Source organism: Geotrypetes seraphini, chromosome 8 (assembly GCF_902459505.1).
Source record: "Geotrypetes seraphini chromosome 8, aGeoSer1.1, whole genome shotgun sequence".
In the NCBI taxonomy this organism is placed as follows: Eukaryota; Metazoa; Chordata; class Amphibia; order Gymnophiona; family Dermophiidae; genus Geotrypetes; species Geotrypetes seraphini.
In genome coordinates, this window is record NC_047091.1 from 78,732,259 (window position 1) to 78,750,553 (window position 18,295).

The 18,295-nt window shown below is 49.3% G+C and overlaps 1 protein-coding gene across 1 annotated transcript in view; it reads left to right on the top strand.

Moving 5' to 3' along the window:
- The window catches only part of STIP1 (stress induced phosphoprotein 1), a 69,111-nt gene extending 51,650 nt beyond the window's left edge, over positions 1-17,461 (top strand). Inside the window, exons 13-14 of the mRNA XM_033955447.1 lie at positions 1,403-1,575; positions 17,043-17,461. Coding sequence (XP_033811338.1) covers positions 1,403-1,575; positions 17,043-17,115 — 246 coding nt within the window. The 3' untranslated portion in view covers positions 17,116-17,461. The remainder of the gene's footprint in view (positions 1-1,402; positions 1,576-17,042) is intronic.
- The last annotated feature ends 834 nt before the right edge of the window (positions 17,462-18,295 follow it).

Below are 18,295 nucleotides of genomic sequence, written 5' to 3' on the forward strand. Positions count from 1 at the left end.
TGCAGCCCCCCTTTTCCCCCTCCCAGTACCTTTTTTTTTAATTGCCAGTGGTCCAATGCCTCAAGAGTCCTCTTCTCTTGCGGACCTCTGCGATCTCCCGTCCTCCATGTCTGTTGTGGGCTCTGTCTCTTGCAGATTCATGTGCAGTGCTGTACACACATAGTAGCAGAGGTTGAGAGATGAAGTCAGCCTGGGGGGAGCCACGGCCACCGAGTCTTCTCAGCCTCGACCAGGACTGATTGTGCTGCTCAGAGCCCCGCCACTTCCCCGGTGCAAACAAGCGGCAAGTCTGGAGCGGAGCCTGCAAGGAAAACAAAGCACCGCAGAAAACACGTGTTGTGTCACTTCATCTCCTTAGTGCCTGCGTGCCTACGAAGATGCCTCCTCCATCTGCCCTCTGCCAATCGGAAGGCGGGACACCATCACGGCCCCGCTGCTGGGAAGGAAGGGGTGGAGATGAGCGCTGGACTGCTGGCGATTAAAGAAAGGTGTGGGGGGGAGAGTGTTAAAAAAAGGTGCGGTGGGTGCGGTATTCGCTTCATAAGGAGCGCTGGATTAAAGAAAGGTGCGGGGTGAGGTATTCGCTGGACTGCCTGCAATTAAAGACAGGTGCAGTGGGTGGGGTATTCACTCCGTAAGGAGTGCTGGACTGCCAGCAAGTAAAGAAAGGTGCATGGGGGGGTTTAAAAAAGGTGCCACCCACTTTTTTGGGGGGGGAAAAAGTGCATCTTATGGAGCAAAAAATATGGTAGTTTATCTTGTATGGCTATTTGTAGGAAAATCAGTGATGATACAAACAAGCAGTTTGGTTTGCTGTGGCTCAGTGGCAATGTTGTGCACTCCTATAGGAAATGTCCTGGTTTAGTTTTCCAAGTTGTGTTTTGGTTTGGCTGGGCTCAGGATACCATGAAGGAATATTGGTTATCCTTTAAAGGCCACACTTGGTTGGATTTAGTGTCTATAAAAAAAATTCTAGAATGAGGCCCTGGTATATTGCTTTCAACTTCAAGACCTCTATTGTAGGGCAAGGCTGGAAACACTAGGAGGAAGGATTTTTCTGAAATAAAGGAAGGAAGGATTATGGTGAAAGAATCCCAGTTAGCTAGATGGGCTAACGGATCATATAAATTTAGCGGGGTTTAAAAAAGGCTTGGATAATTTCCTAAAAGAGAAGTCCATAGGCCATTATTAGGATGGCTTGGGGAAATTTACTGCTTATTCCTAGGATATAAACAGCATAAAATTTGTTTTTACTACTTGGGATCTAGCTAGGTATTTTGGACCTGGGTTGGCTACTTTTGAAAACAGGATACTGGGCTTGATGGACCTTCAGTCTGTCCCAGTATGGCAATTCTTATATTCTTAATACATGATAACAATAATATTATCTTTTATGCTTTAGGAAGCCTCGGAAGGCTACCAACGCTGTATAATGTCACAGTATCATCGCAATGACAGTCCTGAGGATGTGAAGCGGCGTGCCATGGCAGATCCTGAGGTGCAACAGATCATGAGTGACCCAGCCATGCGCCTCATTCTAGAACAGATGCAAAAGGACCCTCAGGCACTCAGCGAGTAAGTAATGGGGAGGGAAGGAGGTTATGTGCACTATGTGAGCAATTTTAGAGGTAGATGTCTTTTTGCTGAGCATTCACACATCTGTAATCCTCACATTTGACTGATGTAGAAGTAACAGTTCAAAAAAATCTCTCCACAAGTATGATTCTTCATAAAAATATCACACAAACCAAAGTATCATAGAATTAAATGAAACATTCAATACGAATGTCGCTACTAAAATGTGCTCAGAAAATGCTAAATTATATAAAGTGCTCAGTCGCCAACCAAATCGTGTCATAAAAATGCCAGCACTGGTTGAAACGAGGGACCATCATAGCACGTAAGAGGTCCCTCTTACTGCCCTCCAAATGACATCAAATTCATTCTTAGATGTTTCATAAAGTAAATATTTTGTAAAATCGTTACTTATCTGAGTCAGATAACCAAATGGTGAAGGCAGAAGTTAAACAATTGCACTAGACATATTGCTGTTGAAATTTCAAACAAATGTTATGGACCATTTACAGCCCCATGTTTACTGGCCTCCCTTCGACTGAGTTTCGCTAGGCGTCATCAGGAAGGGGGCACTAAACTAAACAAACAAACAATGTCAGAAAAATCCTAAAATCCCATTTAAACTAATTGGTGGAAACTCTTTAGTATTTTGTATTTTAATATCTCTTGGTGTATAGCACACATTCTATAAAATGTATAATATTAATGTTAACCTCAATTAAATAAATAGATAATAGCTTACTCAAAAGTCCAGCAGGATCACTGCCGTTCAATAGGGGGAAGCAGGAACCGGAAAGAAAAAGCTACATTTAAATTCACTACTTTATATTGGCTTGGATTCAACACGTCACAATGACGTCCAAATTTCTTTTACCACTGCAGAAAGGGGAGATCTAAACCCGCCTCCGAGGGAACAAATTGACCAATCACAATTTGAACCATTCTGTCTCTTCATTTAAACCACCGGGCTAAAGGTCTGCCATTCATAAATGAATCTAAGTTCTTCCATAAGTAGCCTCTGAGATATGTCACCCCCTCTGGGAGAATGTATCTGTCTCAAAACTGTATATCAAAATTCAGACAAGGGGTGACCTGCTTCAGACCAATGAGTTACGATAGGTGCTTGTACTTGATTCCTTCTGATGTTAGAGAGGTGTTCTCCTATTCTTATTTTGACTTTGCGTTTTGTATGTCCTATATACAACTTATTGCATGGGCATACTACACAATAAATGACCCCTATAGCATCGCAGGTAGTATTTGTTCTGAGAAATAACTTTTTATTAGTCCTAGGAATCACCACAAAATCTTTTTGCCAGATGTATTGACAGTGTGTGCGGTGATTACAGGCTTTATGAGGGGAGTTTCTATCAGAGTTTGTTATCCGAGGAATACCTCTGTGTTTGATAATTTCCCCTATATTTCTGCCTCTTCTAAATGCAAATTTCGGGACCTGTTGAAGAGGGGGGTGTACTTTTTAAAAATACCCCAATGTCTGCAGACAATATCACATATTTGATGACAACGGGGAGAGAACGGGAGAAAACACGGGAGAACGGGAGATCTTTCTGTGATGTTTGCAAAAGCCACTCACGATGACAAAAATAAGCTCTCTTCAGAATCCTCTGAGGATAACCTCTTTCTCGAAATTTATCAAATAGAATATCTCCCTTTTGCTGTTTCTATTATTCTACTTGTGAATATGTAACCACACCTCATTATAACGTACCATAATTCTAGAACAGTCTTTAGAGAACATCTCATGAAACTTTTGCTGTTATGGTGATTTATACCACTGTGTTTGGTACATAATGTGTTCCAAGGAGTGGCCTGACCATTGCTAGAGCACTGAGGGAAGAATATTGAATCTGAAATGTCCCTTTCTTTAGCACTCTCCAGACCAGTAGAGGTTAACTTTACGATTGGGTATATATCTAATCATGACCAGCAGGTGGAGACTGAAAACAAAACTTTGGGACAGTATATCCTAGCCCCTCCTCTCTATTTCCCTCAGTCTTCTTTCAGTCTCCAGCAGGTGTTGAGTGATCTGTACCCATCTCCCTTGGTAGGGCTGTTGGAATTTGTTTAGAGGTTTATTGTCCCTGTTTTTAGCCGGACGGAGCTTGGACGGACTCTGTTTGGGGGTTCGTCCGACCTCGGGGGTGTCAAACCCGGCGGGTCACGAGCGGGGTCCCTCCCCCCACTTCCTCCACCTCCCCATATTTTTTTTTAGAGGAGCCTCAGCAGTAAGCCTTGCCCCCTAAATCAAGCAAGGCATATTGCTTCGAGAGCCTGTGGAGTCTGTTCTGTAAAAAAAAAAAAAAAAAAAATCCTGAGGTAGTGCTGGTCTGGAGGGTTGTATCCCTTTAAGAAAACTGTATTTTACTGTATTTTTTCAACTAACCGGCACTTTTTTACAGCTAGGTCGCGTATGGAGCAATGAGCACTTCTAAAGGGAAAAAGTGCTCATTGTGCTCCAGACGCGAGGCACTCGCGGCCGGCCTGTGCAAGCGGTGTTCAGGCCGGTGCGGTGGAGGAGCTCCGTCGGCAGCGGCTGCAGGCGCCCAGAGCTCCCCGCCGATGGTGCCTCGCGAGTCGGCAGGGAACGGTGGAGAAGCCCGGTCTTCTCCGTCCGCCCACGGAGGGATTCCCCGAGCCGCCGACGGTCGGGTTTTAGAGGATTCCCTCTCAGCTGATATTTTGACAGCTGATGCCGGCTTGCCTGTTTTAGTGGCTGAGACTATTCAGGCCTCTCAGCCGCTGCAGGCTATGGAGGGAGCTGTTTTGGCGGGAAAGACGCCATCTTCTCTGTCTGGCCCCTCCATTTTGTCTTCCACCTCAGGTGACCTTCCCCCTGTTTTGGCTAAGCAGGGGCAGGTTTCTGCTGGGTCCCCTGCTGTGGCAGGGAGTCCCTTGGGACCCTCGGGGGGTTTTTCCCCTGATTTTTTCTTTTCTTTATGCAAAGCCTATTTTCAGGCGGCTGGGGGTCCCGGTTGCGCCCAGGGGGTCTCGGGGGGTGGGGTTTCCTCCGCGCTCCCTGCGGCTTTGCCTCTCTCGTCTGACGTGACGTCCCCTCCGCCGCCTCTCTTGTCCAAGCGTCCGCGGGTGTCGTGGGACGAGGATTTGTGGTCGGAGGAACGTGTCGGTCTGGAGGAGGACCTGGACCCTTCGGAGGAATTCCAGGACCCTCTGGAGGGGACGGAAGCTGGCGGCGGGTTGTCAGGTTTCCCGTTCTCCAGTGACGAGGCGTCCGTGGTGCGCCTTTTTCAGAGAGATGAGCTGCCTGACCTTATTCAACAGGTTTCTGCGGCTTTGCGTTTTGAGGACGCGCCGCCGGAGACTCCGCGTGTGGGGGACCCTCTGTTACGAGGGATCCGTTCCGTTTCCCGCTCTTTTCCTATGCATCAGGATATTCGGGATATTATTCTTGAGCAGTGGAAAACGCCGGAGACGCCGTTTCGGCTGGCGCGCAGCATGGCTCGCCTGTATCCCATTCCTGAAGGGGATCGGGCTACGTTAGCTTCGCCAGTCGTGGATGCGGTGGTCTCGGCTATTTCCAAGCGGCATACCGTGCCTGTTGAGGGCGGTTCTGCCTTGCGGGACTCTGAGGAGCGCAAATTGGAGACCATCCTTAAGCAAAATTTTCAAGTCTCTGCCTTTGGGGTCCAGGTGGCTATTTGTGGGGGACTGGTCGCTCGCGCCGTGTTTCGGTGGGCGGAGCGGGTCTTGGATCGAGAGTCTGACGACTGGTCTCTGGTGGATCAGGAGGTAGCGAAGATTGAGATGGCTGCCTCATTCCTCTCGGATGCTCTGTATGACTTGGTGCGGATCTCGGCTAAGTCCATGGCTTTTGGCGTGGCCGCAAGGCGTGTGTTGTGGCTGCGCGCTTGGGCGGCGGATGCTGCGTCCAAAGCTAAGCTTACTAAATTTCCCTTTCGGGGGTCGTTTTTATTTGGAGAGGACTTGGATAAGTTGATTCAGACTCTGTCGGACTCGAAAGTTCCCCGTTTGCCGGAGGACCGTGCCCGCCCGGCGTCTCGGGGTGGTGCGGCCCGGGGGCGTTTGCGGGAATTTCGCAAGTATCGCCCCGGGCGTGGGGCTGCTTCTTTCCAGTCTCCGGGGTTTTCCCGGGGTCGGTTCTTCCAGCGCATGCAGCCCTTTCGGGGGGCCCGTCGGGGGGCAGGGAATCCCTCCGCCGGTTCCCCCGCTTCCCGTCCTGCACAATGACGCCTTGCCGGCGCCCCCCTTGGTTCCGGTGGGGGCCCGGCTGCGCGACTTTTTTCCCAAATGGGCCGAGATCACGTCCGATCAGTGGGTCCTGGAGGTGGTGCGGGACGGTTATGCCCTGGAGTTCGCCCGCTCTCTGCCGGATTTTTTCCTCGCTTCTCCATGTCAGACTCCTGGGAAGACGCTGGCGTTTCGCCAGACCCTTCAGCGCTTGCTAGATCTCAGGGCAGTAGTTCCAGTGCCCCCCCCGGAGTGGGGCACGGGCAGGTACTCCATTTACTTTGTGGTGCCCAAGAAGGAGGGGACTTTTCGGCCCATCCTCGATTTGAAAGGGGTCAACAGGGCTCTCAAGGTTCCCTCTTTCCGTATGGAAACGCTGCGGTCGGTCATTCTGGCGGTTCAGCCGGGGGAGTTTCTCACTTCTCTCGATCTGACGGAGGCCTACTTGCATGTTCCTATTCGGGCCTCTCATCAGCGTTTCCTGCGCTTTGCGATCTTGGGTCGGCACTATCAGTTCTGTGCGCTTCCCTTTGGGCTGGCCACGGCTCCCCGGACGTTCACCAAGGTGATGGTGGTCGTCGCGGCAGCCTTGCGGTCGGAGGGCATCCTGGTACACCCCTACCTGGACGACTGGTTAATTCGGGCCAAGTCGTTGCAGGAAAGCTCCCGGGTTACGGCTCGGGTGGTGGAGTTTCTCCGGTCGCTGGGCTGGGTGGTCAACCTTTCCAAGAGTCGGTTGGTTCCGGCTCAGCGTCTGGAGTACCTCGGGGTGCTGTTCGACACCTCCTTGGGGAGGGTCTTCCTCCCAGAGGCCCGGGTGAGCAAATTGCAGTCTCAGATTCGACTGCTTTTGGCGTCCCGGTGTCCTCGGGCGCGAGATTTCCTCCAGGTCCTGGGGTCGATGGCGGCGTCCCTGGACGTGGTGAGGTGGGCGCGGGCCCACATGCGTCCTCTCCAGTATGCTCTGCTCCGGAGGTGGTCTCCCCAGAGGCACGGGATGGATGTTCCGGTTCCCCTGCGAGGCTTGGCGCGCTGCAGTCTGCGTTGGTGGCTCCGGACCCCTCACCTAGTTCAGGGGGTGGGTCTGGATCTTCCGCAGTGGACGGTGCTCCTTACGGATGCGAGTCTCCTGGGTTGGGGGGCCCAGTGCCTGGGTCACTCAGCTCAGGGAACCTGGTCCACGGAGGAGGCCTCCTGGTCGATCAACGTGTTGGAGACCAGGGCGGTCCGGCTGGCGCTGTTGGCTTTCCACTCCCTTTTGTTGGGCAAGTCGGTCAGAGTCCTGTCGGACAATGCCACGGCGGTGGCTTATGTCAATCGTCAGGGGGGCACCAAGAGCACTCTGGTGGCGCAGGAGGCGGCTCGGCTCATGGTTTGGGCGGAGTCGCATCTTCTGGACCTCTCGGCCTCTCACATTGCCGGGGTAGAAAACGTTCAGGCGGACTTCCTCAGTCGTCACTTCTTGGATCCGGGAGAGTGGTGTCTCGGCGCCGAGGCGTTTCAGTTGCTAGTGCGTGCTTGGGGGCAGCCCCTGATGGATCTGATGGCTACAAGTGGCAACGCCAAAGTACCCCGCTTCTTCAGTCGTCGCAGGGACGGTCTGGCCGAGGGTCTGGATGCTCTGGTCCAACCGTGGCCAACGGAGGGGCTGTTGTATGTGTTCCCTCCTTGGCCATTAGTGGGCAGAGTACTGCTTCGCATTGTTCGCCATCCGGGGCTGGTGGTCTTGGTGGCTCCGGATTGGCCTCGTCGTCCGTGGTATGCAGATCTGGTGAGGCATCTGGTGGCGGATCCTCTTCCTCTGCCTCTCGGGTGCGATCTTCTGACGCAGGGTCCCATTCCCATGTTCGACCCGTCTCCCTTTTGTCTTACGGCTTGGCTCTTGAAAGGGGCCGCCTGAGTAAGAAGGGATATTCCGACAAGGTGATCTCTACACTTTTGGGGTCCCGGAGGCTTTCTACCTCTCGGGCTTATGTACGGGTTTGGCGTCTTTTTGAGGAATGGTGCCGAGCGCGGGGAGTGGTCTCCTTTCGCGCTTCTCTGCCTAACATTCTAGAGTTTTTGCAGGATGGCCTGGATAGGGGCCTGGCCTGGTCTTCTCTTCGGGTTCATCTGGCGGCCCTGTCGGCTTTTCGGGGGCTGGTGACAGGTCAGCGTTTGTCAGCCATTCCTGATGTGATTCGCTTTCTTAGGGCGGCCAAGTTGATCAGGCCTCCCATAAGGCCCTCGATTCCCTCTTGGGATCTCAATCTGGTTCTCTCTGTTCTAGTGCGCCCTCCTTTCGAGCCGTTGGATGGCTGTTCGTTGAAGGACCTTACGCTGAAGTCGGTCTTTTTGGTGGCCATTACTTCCGCTAGACGGGTGTCTGAGCTACAGGCTTTCTCTTGTAGGGCTCCCTTCCTGGAGTTTTCGAAGGAGCGGGTTGTTTTGCGGCCTGTTCCTTCCTTTCTGCCGAAGGTAGTTTCTCCTTTTCATGTCAATCAATCGGTGGTCCTCCCGGTCTTGGGTAGTCGGGAGGGTTCTTCTGAGCAAAGACAGCTGCGCAAGTTGGATGTCGGTCGGGTCCTCCATGCTTATGTGCAGCGGACCCGGGATTTTCGGAGCTCCGATCATCTCTTTGTGCTTCTGGCGGGTCCTCGTCGGGGGGCTGGCGCTTCTAAGGCTACTATTGCGCGCTGGATCAAGGAGATGATTGCTTCCGCTTATCTTCTGAGTCAGAAGCCGGTTCCGGAGTTTCTCAAGGCTCATTCCACTAGGGGTCAGGCGGCTTCTTGGGCTGAGTCGTCGCTCGTGCCTCCGGTGGATATTTGTAAGGCTGCGGTTTGGTCCTCCTTGCATTCATTTGTTCGGCATTATCGGGTAGATGTTCAGGCGCGTCGGGACGCGGTGTTCGGTGAGCGTGTTCTGGTATCGGCCCTTCGGGGGTCCCACCCGTGAGAGGGACTGCTTTGGTACGTCCCAATCGTAAAGTTAACCTCTACTGGTCTGGAGAGTGCTAAAGAAGGAGAAATTAGGTTCTTACCTGCTAATTTACTTTCTTTTAGCTTCTCCAGACCAGTAGAGGTCCCCACCCTGTCTGTTGTTGTTGTTGTTGGGGCTGTTGCGCGGGCAGTTTTTTGGTTTTTGCTGCGGGTTCTAGTATTTTTCTAGGGCCGGGGAGAATTGAAGAACAGCGGCTGTGGCTCGGCTGGCTTAGCTGGCGAGCTGTGGGGACCTTCTTCCTTCGGGAATTTCTCCTCTGCATTTTCCAACAGCATTTTTGGGTATGTTATTTGTTACTCCTTTCGGAGTATTGTTTTTTTCTCTCTGTTGTTTTCCAGTTCTTGGTTCTGCTTGGCTATTCGGCAGACTGAGGGAAATAGAGAGGAGGGGCTAGGATATACTGTCCCAAAGTTTTGTTTTCAGTCTCCACCTGCTGGTCATGATTAGATATATACCCAATCGTAAAGTTAACCTCTACTGGTCTGGAGAAGCTAAAAGAAAGTAAATTAGCAGGTAAGAACCTAATTTCTCCTTGCTGCACTCATGAAAAATATGGAAAAAGTGATGGCATGGAAGATCGAGCGCACAAAACAAGAGCTCAGAATGGGATGAGGACGCTGTGAGGCTTCAGTAGCAATTAACAGCACATTGATTGCAGGGATGAAGAAAGTGCCAAATCAACAAAAAGATCCCACTATTCAAAGCTTAAGGTGTGGATTGGGGAGGAAAAGAATCTCGGAAACTTGCTTGGTGATATGGCGCAAACCGCAGCCAAGTCTGACAAGGTTCCACGTTTCATTCATTGATCCTGAAAAACCTCCCCCTCCCTATTTTCTAATTTTTATTCTTCATATACTTTATTTATCTTTTTATTCTTAAAAACATTTTTTTTTATTTATGTTCTTTTCTTTAAAAATTTGCGCTTATAAGCCATTCTTATAGCATAAATTGTACTTCTTAACCGCGTAATCGTAAGTTCTACGCAGTTTACAAAAGATTATGAACTAAGGACAATTTAAGAATGACAAAAAGAAAAATTATTTGACCAAGTATTTTGAGAAGAGATAATTTTTTCATTTGAGTTCTGAAATGTTTATAAGAACAGGCTCCAATCTTCGGTGATGCAGGCAGCCCAAGCCCAAACCAAAGATAAGTAATTCATAAAGCATCCACACTTTATGCTTTGAAAGGTGGGATCTTTTTGTTGATTTGGAGGGATGCTAGTGAACGAGAGTACCCAAGAAAGGGACTTGGGGGTAATGGTGAACATGACAATGAAGCCGACGGCACAGTGCGCAGCAGCCGCTAAGAGAGCGAATAGAATGCTTGGTATAATCAATTATCCCAGGACAAGCAGGCAGCATATTCTTGACTGATGGGTGACGGCACCGACGGAGCCCCGGTACGGACAATTTTAGAGTGATTGCACTCTAAGAACTTTAGAAAGTTCTAGCTAGGCCGCACCGCGCGTGCGCGAGTGCCTTCCCGCCCGACAGAGGCGCGCGGTCCCCAGTTTTCTTAATTCCGCGGAGCTAAGAAGACGCGTGTTTCCAACGGCTGTTGGAAGTTTTTTTCTATTTCACTTGCCTTCCCGCTCGCGCGTATTTTTTTTCTTCATATTTTATTTCTTTCTTCTTATTTACCTTTTGTGTAAAAAAAAAAAAAAAAATCTTTTTATTTTTCATTTTTTTGTCGAAACTGACCCGGCGGGGCCTGTTGGCACCATCAAAGCCTCGGGTTTCGATTTTGCTACAGCAGTATTTCCCTTCATGCCCCCGTCACCGGGTTTCAAAAAGTGTCAGCGGTGTGCACGTCCTATCTCCCTCTCCGACCCACACAAGTGGTGCCTCCAGTGTCTGGGTCCGGACCATAGGGCTGAAACCTGCACCCGCTGTAGTTCTTTATAAAAAAGAACTTTAAAAAATCGACAAATTCAGCAGCGGATCCTTTTCGGTACCGCTATGGAAGTTGCACCGGTATCGACGTCGACGACTTCCTCCAAATCGACTCCGACTACCTCGGCACCGCCAGATCCATCGTCGGTGTCGACTCCTGTGGGTAAGCCGGCTAAGAAGCCTTCCCCTACTGTTCTAGGCCCGCCAGTCGAGCATGCAGTGAGCCAAGTCCTGCAGACTGAGCGCCGGCCCCGTAAACGCTCCGCTCCCATTGAAGTCTCTGCCTCGTCATCGGCATCGACTTCTCCCGAGCGTCGAGCGGCACCGAAGGTACCGAGCAAGAAAAAACCGGTACCGGTGCCATCGGGACCAACGTTGGATGAGCGCATTGCCTCTATCCTCCAGGTCCAGCTTCAGCAGCAACTCCAACAGTTGCTCCCGGCTCTATTGTCTCCGAACCTTCCAGTGTCGGTACCGACTGAGCCGTCGGTGCCGTCTGTCGAACAGCCTCTTTTATTGTCATCGACTGTTTCGGCACCGCAAAAATCTTTGTCCATGCCTGTTCTGTCAGCTGAACCAAAACGGCGTGCTACTCCTACGGTGTCGGAGCCGGTACTGTTCTCTGAACCTCGTACCGTTCTACATTCTCCAGGTACCGTATCCACTCGGTCTGGTAAATCGGTACGCAAGACTAAACATACTGATACATCGACTCCACTTTCCCAGGGCCATTTACAATCGGTACGGGACCCTGACTTGTGGGACGATTCAGATGATCCCCTCGGTACCGAGGAGGATTACACATCTGATGAGGAGGAACCATCGGTGCAGGATACTACTGCTAAGCCAGAGCACTCCTCCTTCACTAAATTTTTAAAGGAGATGTCAGACACTCTGTCTATTCCTTTAGAGTCTGACTCTAAAAAATCCAAGGCATTTTTGGATGCCTTGGATTTTGACCAACCTCCTAAAGAGTTTTTAAAGTTACCTCTCCATGACATCTTGAGGGAAACTTTTTATAAAAATCTTGAAACTCCTTTGACAATCCCAGGAGCCCCAAGAAAACTGGAATCTCTGTATAAAGTGATTCCAATACCTGGATTTGACAAACACCAACTTCCCCATGAATCTCTGTTGGTAGAGTCAACCCTAAAGAAATCTGCAGGAGCCAGTATGTATGCCTCTGTCCCTCCTGGCAGGGAAGGAAAGGCCATGGACAAATTTGGAAAGCATCTTTACCAAAATGCCATGCTGGCCAACCGCTCAGGTAATTACGCATTCCACTTTTCATTTTACCTGAAGCATCTCGTTCAACAGGTAACCTCTTTTCAAAAGTATATTCCGGACCGTAAACTTCCTGCTTTTCAGCAATGTACTTCTAGTCTTTTGCAACTCAGGAAGTTTATGGTCCGTTCTATTTATGATACTTTTGAACTGACGTTTCGTGCTACTGCTATCTCTGTAGCAATGAGAAGATTAGCGTGGCTGCGGGCCTCAGAACTGGACGTAAACCATCAGGACCGGCTTGCCAATGCGCCTTGCCTAGGGGATGAGCTGTTTGGGGAGTCCATGGATACCACCACACAAAAGCTCTCCGCCCATGAAACTAGGTGGGACACCTTGTTGAAAAACAAGAAGAAACCTCCTCCTCCTCGTCCATTCAGGCAACAATCTTCATATCAAAGGAGGTTTTCTGCTCGACCGGCTCAGCCTCATCCTCCTCAACCTCGCAGACAGCGTCAGCAGCAGCAACAGGCTCGTCAACAACAGCAGCCCACTGTCAAACCGGCTACTCAACCTAAGTCGACGCAGCCCTTTTGACTCCTTTCTCCAGGACATTGCCAGTCTTCCTCCCTCATGTCCTCTACCTCAGCCCATAGGAGGTCGACTAAAAATTTTTCTATCTCGCTGGGAAGCAATCACCTCCGACCAGTGGGTACTTGCTATCATCGCCCACGGCTACTCCCTAAATTTTCAGACTCCTCCACCTGTAAGTCTGCCAAAAGAGTCTGCTTCCAACAAGGCTCAGTCCCTCCTCCTCGCTCAGGAGGTTCAATCCCTCCTTCTTCTCAATGCCATCGAACCAGTTCCTCTGGACCAGCAAGGCCTGGGATTTTATTCCCGGTACTTTCTTGTCCCCAAAAAGACCGGGGATCTCAGACCAATATTAGATCTCAGGGATCTCAACAAATGTCTGGTCAAGGAGAAGTTCAAGATGTTATCTCTTGCCACCCTATACCCTCTTCTTTCTCAGGAAGACTGGCTATGTTCCCTCGATCTCAAGGAGGCGTATACTCACATTCCAATTCATCTGATGTCCAGACAATATCTTCGCTTTCTTGTCAATCAACATCATTACCAATACAAGGTGCTACCCTTCGGCCTAGCCTCCTCGCCCAGGGTATTCACCAAATGTCTGATTGTGGTCGCAGCTTATCTCCGCTCCCACAACTTTCAAGTCTTCCCTTACCTGGACGACTGGCTCATCAAGGCTCCTTCTCCTCAGTCCGTTCACACAGCCACCGATCAGACCATTTACTTCCTTCGACTGTTGGGGTTCGAAATCAATCTACCCAAGTCGCACCTCATTCCAACTCAGCGACTTCAATTCATTGGAGCCATTCTGGATACTGTTCGGATGAGGGCTTTTCTTCCTCCAAACCGCCTTCACACCATCCTTCATCTGTGTCAGCAGGTGTTCCAGCAACCTTCAATCTCTGCGAATCACATGATGGTGCTCTTGGGACACATGGCCTCCACAGTACATGTCACTCCCTTCGCACGTCTCCACCTGCGGACTCCTCAATGGACCCTAGCGACTCAGTGGTCACAAGCGACGGATCCTTGTTCACGACACATATCTGTGACCTTGTCTCTTCGACAGTCGCTTCTTTGGTGGTTGAAATCATCAAATCTATCCAGAGGTCTACTGTTCCATCTACCTCCTCATCAACTGGTCATCACCACGGATTCCTCCCCCTATGCATGGGGAGCTCACTTGAACGAGTTCCAAACTCAGGGATTTTGGACCACCCAGGAAAAGAAACACCACATCAATTTTCTGGAACTCAGAGCGATGTTTTACGCCCTCAAAGCTTTCCAACATCTCCTTTTTCCTCAAGTTCTTCTCATTTGCACAGACAACCAAGTTGCAATGTACTACATCAACAAACAGGGAGGGACGGGATCCCGTCCCTTATGTCAGGAAGCTCAAAGGATTTGGACATGGGCGACTGCTCGTCACCTATTCCTGAAGGCAGTCTACATCCAGGGGGAACAGAATTGCTTAGCAGACAATCTCAGCAGAATCCTTCAACCTCACGAATGGACTCTCGACCCCTCGACTCTCCAGTTCATTTTCTCTCAATGGGGCACTCCTCAAGTGGATCTTTTTGCAGCTCCCCACAACCATCAACTGCCCCTGTTTTGCTCCAGACTTTACTCTCCTCACCGTCTGGAACCCGATGCATTTCTCCTAGATTGGACCAATCTCTTCCTTTATGCATTCCCTCCTCTTCCGCTCATGCTGCGCACCTTATTCAAGCTCAAGAGGGAACAAGCCACCATGATTCTCATCGCTCCACGGTGGCCCAGACAGCATTGGTTTTCCCTTCTACTTCAACTCAGTTCCAGGGAACCCATACCTCTTCCTCTGTTTCCTTCACTGCTTACACAGCATCAGCAAACGCTGCTTCATCCCAACTTACAGTCTCTGCACCTGACAGCTTGGTATCTCTCGGGCTGACTCCAGCTCATGTTCTCCTTTCTCAGCCTGTCCGTTCTATTATTGATGCCTCCAGGAAACCGTCCACTCTTCAATGTTACCAACAAAAGTGGTCTCGGTTTTCTTCCTGGTGCCTGTTACATCACCATAATCCCATATCTACAGCAGTGGGACTGGTGTTGGACTATTTATTGTCCTTATCTGACTCTGGTCTTAAATCCTCTTCGATAAGGGTCCACCTTAGTGCCATTGCAGCTTTTCATGAGCCGATTCATGGAAAACCCCTCTCAGCTCATCCCTTAGTTTCAAGGTTCATGAAGGGCCTTTTCAATGTGAAACCACCTCTTAAAGCCCCTCCTGTTCTATGGGATCTGAATGTGGTTCTTTCTGCGTTGATGAAGCCTCCTTTCGAGCCGTTGGCCTCAACGCATTTTAAATTTCTAACTTGGAAAGTGGTCTTTTTAATAGCTCTCACTTCTGCCAGGAGGGTCAGTGAGCTCCATGCACTGGTGGCGGATCCACCTTTCACTGTTTTTCACCATGATAAGGTCGTCCTCCGCACACATCCCAAGTTCCTTCCTAAGGTTGTGTCTGAATTTCATCTTAACCAATCCATCGTTCTACCTGTTTTTTTTCCCAAAGCCTCATTCTCATCCAGGTGAACAGGCTTTGCATACCTTGGATTGTAAACGTGCTCTGGCTTACTATCTTGATCGCACCAAACCTCACAGATCATCTCCTCAACTGTTTTTGTCATTTGATCCTAACAAGTTGGGTCATCCTGTATCTAAACGCACTCTGTCCAATTGGCTTGCTGCTTGCGTTTCTTTTTGTTATGCTCAGTCCGGCCTGACACTGGAAGGTTCTGTCACGGGCCACAAAATTAGAGCTATGGCAGCGTCTGTAGCTTTCCTCCGTTCTACTCCTATTGAGGAAATCTGCAAGGCTGCTACTTGGTCCTCAGTTCATACTTTTACATCTCATTATTGTCTGGATGCATTCTCCAGACGGGATGGACACTTCGGCCAATCTGTTTTACAAAATTTATTTTCATAATGGCCAACCTTCCCTCCATCCCTCTTTTTTGTTAGCTTGGAGGTCACCCATCAGTCAAGAATATGCTGCCTGCTTGTCCTGGGATAAAGCACAGTTACTTACCGTAACAGGTGTTATCCAGGGACAGCAGGCAGATATTCTTGCGTCCCTCCCACCTCCCCGGGTTGGCTTCTTAGCTGGCTTATCCTAACTGGGGACCGCGCGCCTCTGTCGGGCGGGAAGGCACTCGCGCACGCGCGGTGCGGCCTAGCTAGAACTTTCTAAAGTTCTTAGAGTGCAATCACTCTAAAATTGTCCGTACCGGGGCTCCGTCGGTGCCGTCACCCATCAGTCAAGAATATCTGCCTGCTGTCCCTGGATAACACCTGTTACGGTAAGTAACTGTGCTGAAGGGTATTACAACCAGGACGAAGGAAGTTATCCTGCCGCTGTATCGGGCGATGGTGCGTCCAATATTGGTCACCGTACCTTAAGAAGGATATGGCGTTACTCGAGAGGGTTCAGAGGAGAGCGACACATCTGATAAAAGGGATGGAAAACCTTTCATACGCTGAGAGATTGGAGAAACTGGGTCTCTTTTCCCTGGAGAAGAGGAGACTTAGAGGGGATATGATAGAGACTTATAAGATCATGAGGGGCATAGAGAGAGTAGAGAGGGACAGATTCTTCAAACTTTCAAAAAATATAAGAACAAGAGGGCATTTGGAAAAACTGAAAGGGGACAGATTCAAAACAAATGCTAGGAAGTTCTTCTTTACCCAGCGTGTGGTGGACACCTGGAATGCGCTTCCAGAGGACGTAATGGGGCAGAATACAGTATTGGGGTTTAAGAAAGGATTGGACAATTTTCTGCTGGAAAGGGGGATAGAAAGGTATAAATAGAGGATCACTGCACAGGTCCTGGACCTGTTGGGGCTGCCGCGTGAGCGGGCTGCTGGGCACGATGGACCTCAGGTCTGACCCAGCAGAGGCATTGCTTATGTTAATATTGGCTTGTGTTTGAAAGTCCTGTTTGTCGGAACATAAACGTCTGATCCTGAGGAACTGTCCCATGGGAATACCTTCTTTTAATTTGGTGGGATGATGACTGTTGTATTCCAGCAGGGTGTTCCGGTCTGAGGGTTTACTATAAAGAGTTGTTCGCACTCTCTTATGTTGTTTACAGACCAAAATATCCAAAAAAGCAATTTTATTTTTCTCTATATTAAAAATGAATTTAATATTGCTGTCAAATCTATTAAGGTCATCTGTAAAGAGTTTTAACTCAGCTTCAGATCCATTCCAAATGAAAAAGACGTCATCTATAAATCTTTTAGAAGTAAATCAATGAAACCCTTAATGCGGTCAGTACTTTGGCCATCATCTTGGGAGGAGCTTACACTGGACCATCATAAACTTACACTAATCTTGCTACTCGCAAAAAGTGAATTTAACTCCATACATTGTAGCAAGAGCTTTATTGTACACGATACAAGTATATTATTGTAATAGAATTCACAGAATGTGTGCATCTGCCCTCTGCATGAGTGTAGAGCAGGCTGTACCAATTAACCTTTTTATTTTCTTTCCTACCTCTTTAACAGGCACCTGAAGAATCCTGTCATAGCCCAGAAGATTCAAAAACTGATGGACGTGGGTTTAATTGCAATCCGATGATAGGTCTGACTTCATCTGTCCTTTTCCCCTCGTCTCCCCCTTACCTGTGGCTAGAGGAGCTGGGTCATTTGGACAAGGAAAGCTGAAGAAGCAGCTCCCCAAGTTCCTGTACTGTATGAGGAGATGCAGGGGGATGTGTGTGGTAGTGGACTGCATCCCAGCTGCCCATGCATCTTGTGTATTTGTTGATGGCGCTTGGGATCCTGTCCTAGCACCCTGCTATCCTCGCCTTCACTGGCCGTGCACAGAGCAGAGGGCATGGGGGTCTGTGCTTCCTAGCGGCAATTCTCATTGTAAGACATTTGCAGTCTATCACTAATTAAAATTTAGTTTGATTTGTTATGGATTTCTAGTGGGACTTTTATTGATTTTAATTCATTTTCTAGTGCAGTGTCTAGTGGTCCTGAATTGTAGCTCTTTGTATCTGAACCAGCAAGTTGCAGAAAACTGTCATTCATGTTTTCAATTCCACCTCCTTCCCTTTGAGCTGCTCCTGCCCCCTTAATTTTTCTGCAAGCAAGTTGCTCTGCGGTTTATTATTTCCGAGTATTTTTTTCTCAGTATTTGCTTGGTACCTCTGCCTGGGAGAAGATGCACACTTGTATCGCGGAAGTCTACTGCTAACAGGATCAGCTCCTCAGGGACACCAAACCAGCCAGCCTGCTGGCATTTTTTTATAGCTCAGGGACCATCCCCTGCATATTTGCTCGCATCCCTGATTTAGTCAGGAGCTTGAGCGCAGGCTGTTTGGGCTCCTTCTCAGCTCTGTTAAGATTAATAGCCGGCTGCGTGGCCATCCCACTTCGCAACGAGGTTTTCCAGGAGTTGAGGCTCAGTCTGACCTTGGTCCAACTGGTAGCCCGAAGATCAGGTTTGTCCAATGAATCTATGAGGCAGATCTCTTCTCCATTTGTTCCAGCTGAGTTTCTGTGCTGAAGCAGGCATGCACCACATGGCTCAGTGAGTAAGGCTATTATAGCCTATGGGGAAAATCAGGGGTGGGGTCTTCAAAAGTTGATTATGTGAATGTTTCTGTACCCAAAGCCTAGGTTCCTCTCTTCTAAAACTCCTTTCCCTGTGTTTTTGTCCATCAGGCAGATCTCCATGGGCCATTTTTTTGGTGTGATTTTTCCTGGTGGCAATCATCTTGGATGTTAAACAATCTTTTTTTTTTTTTTTC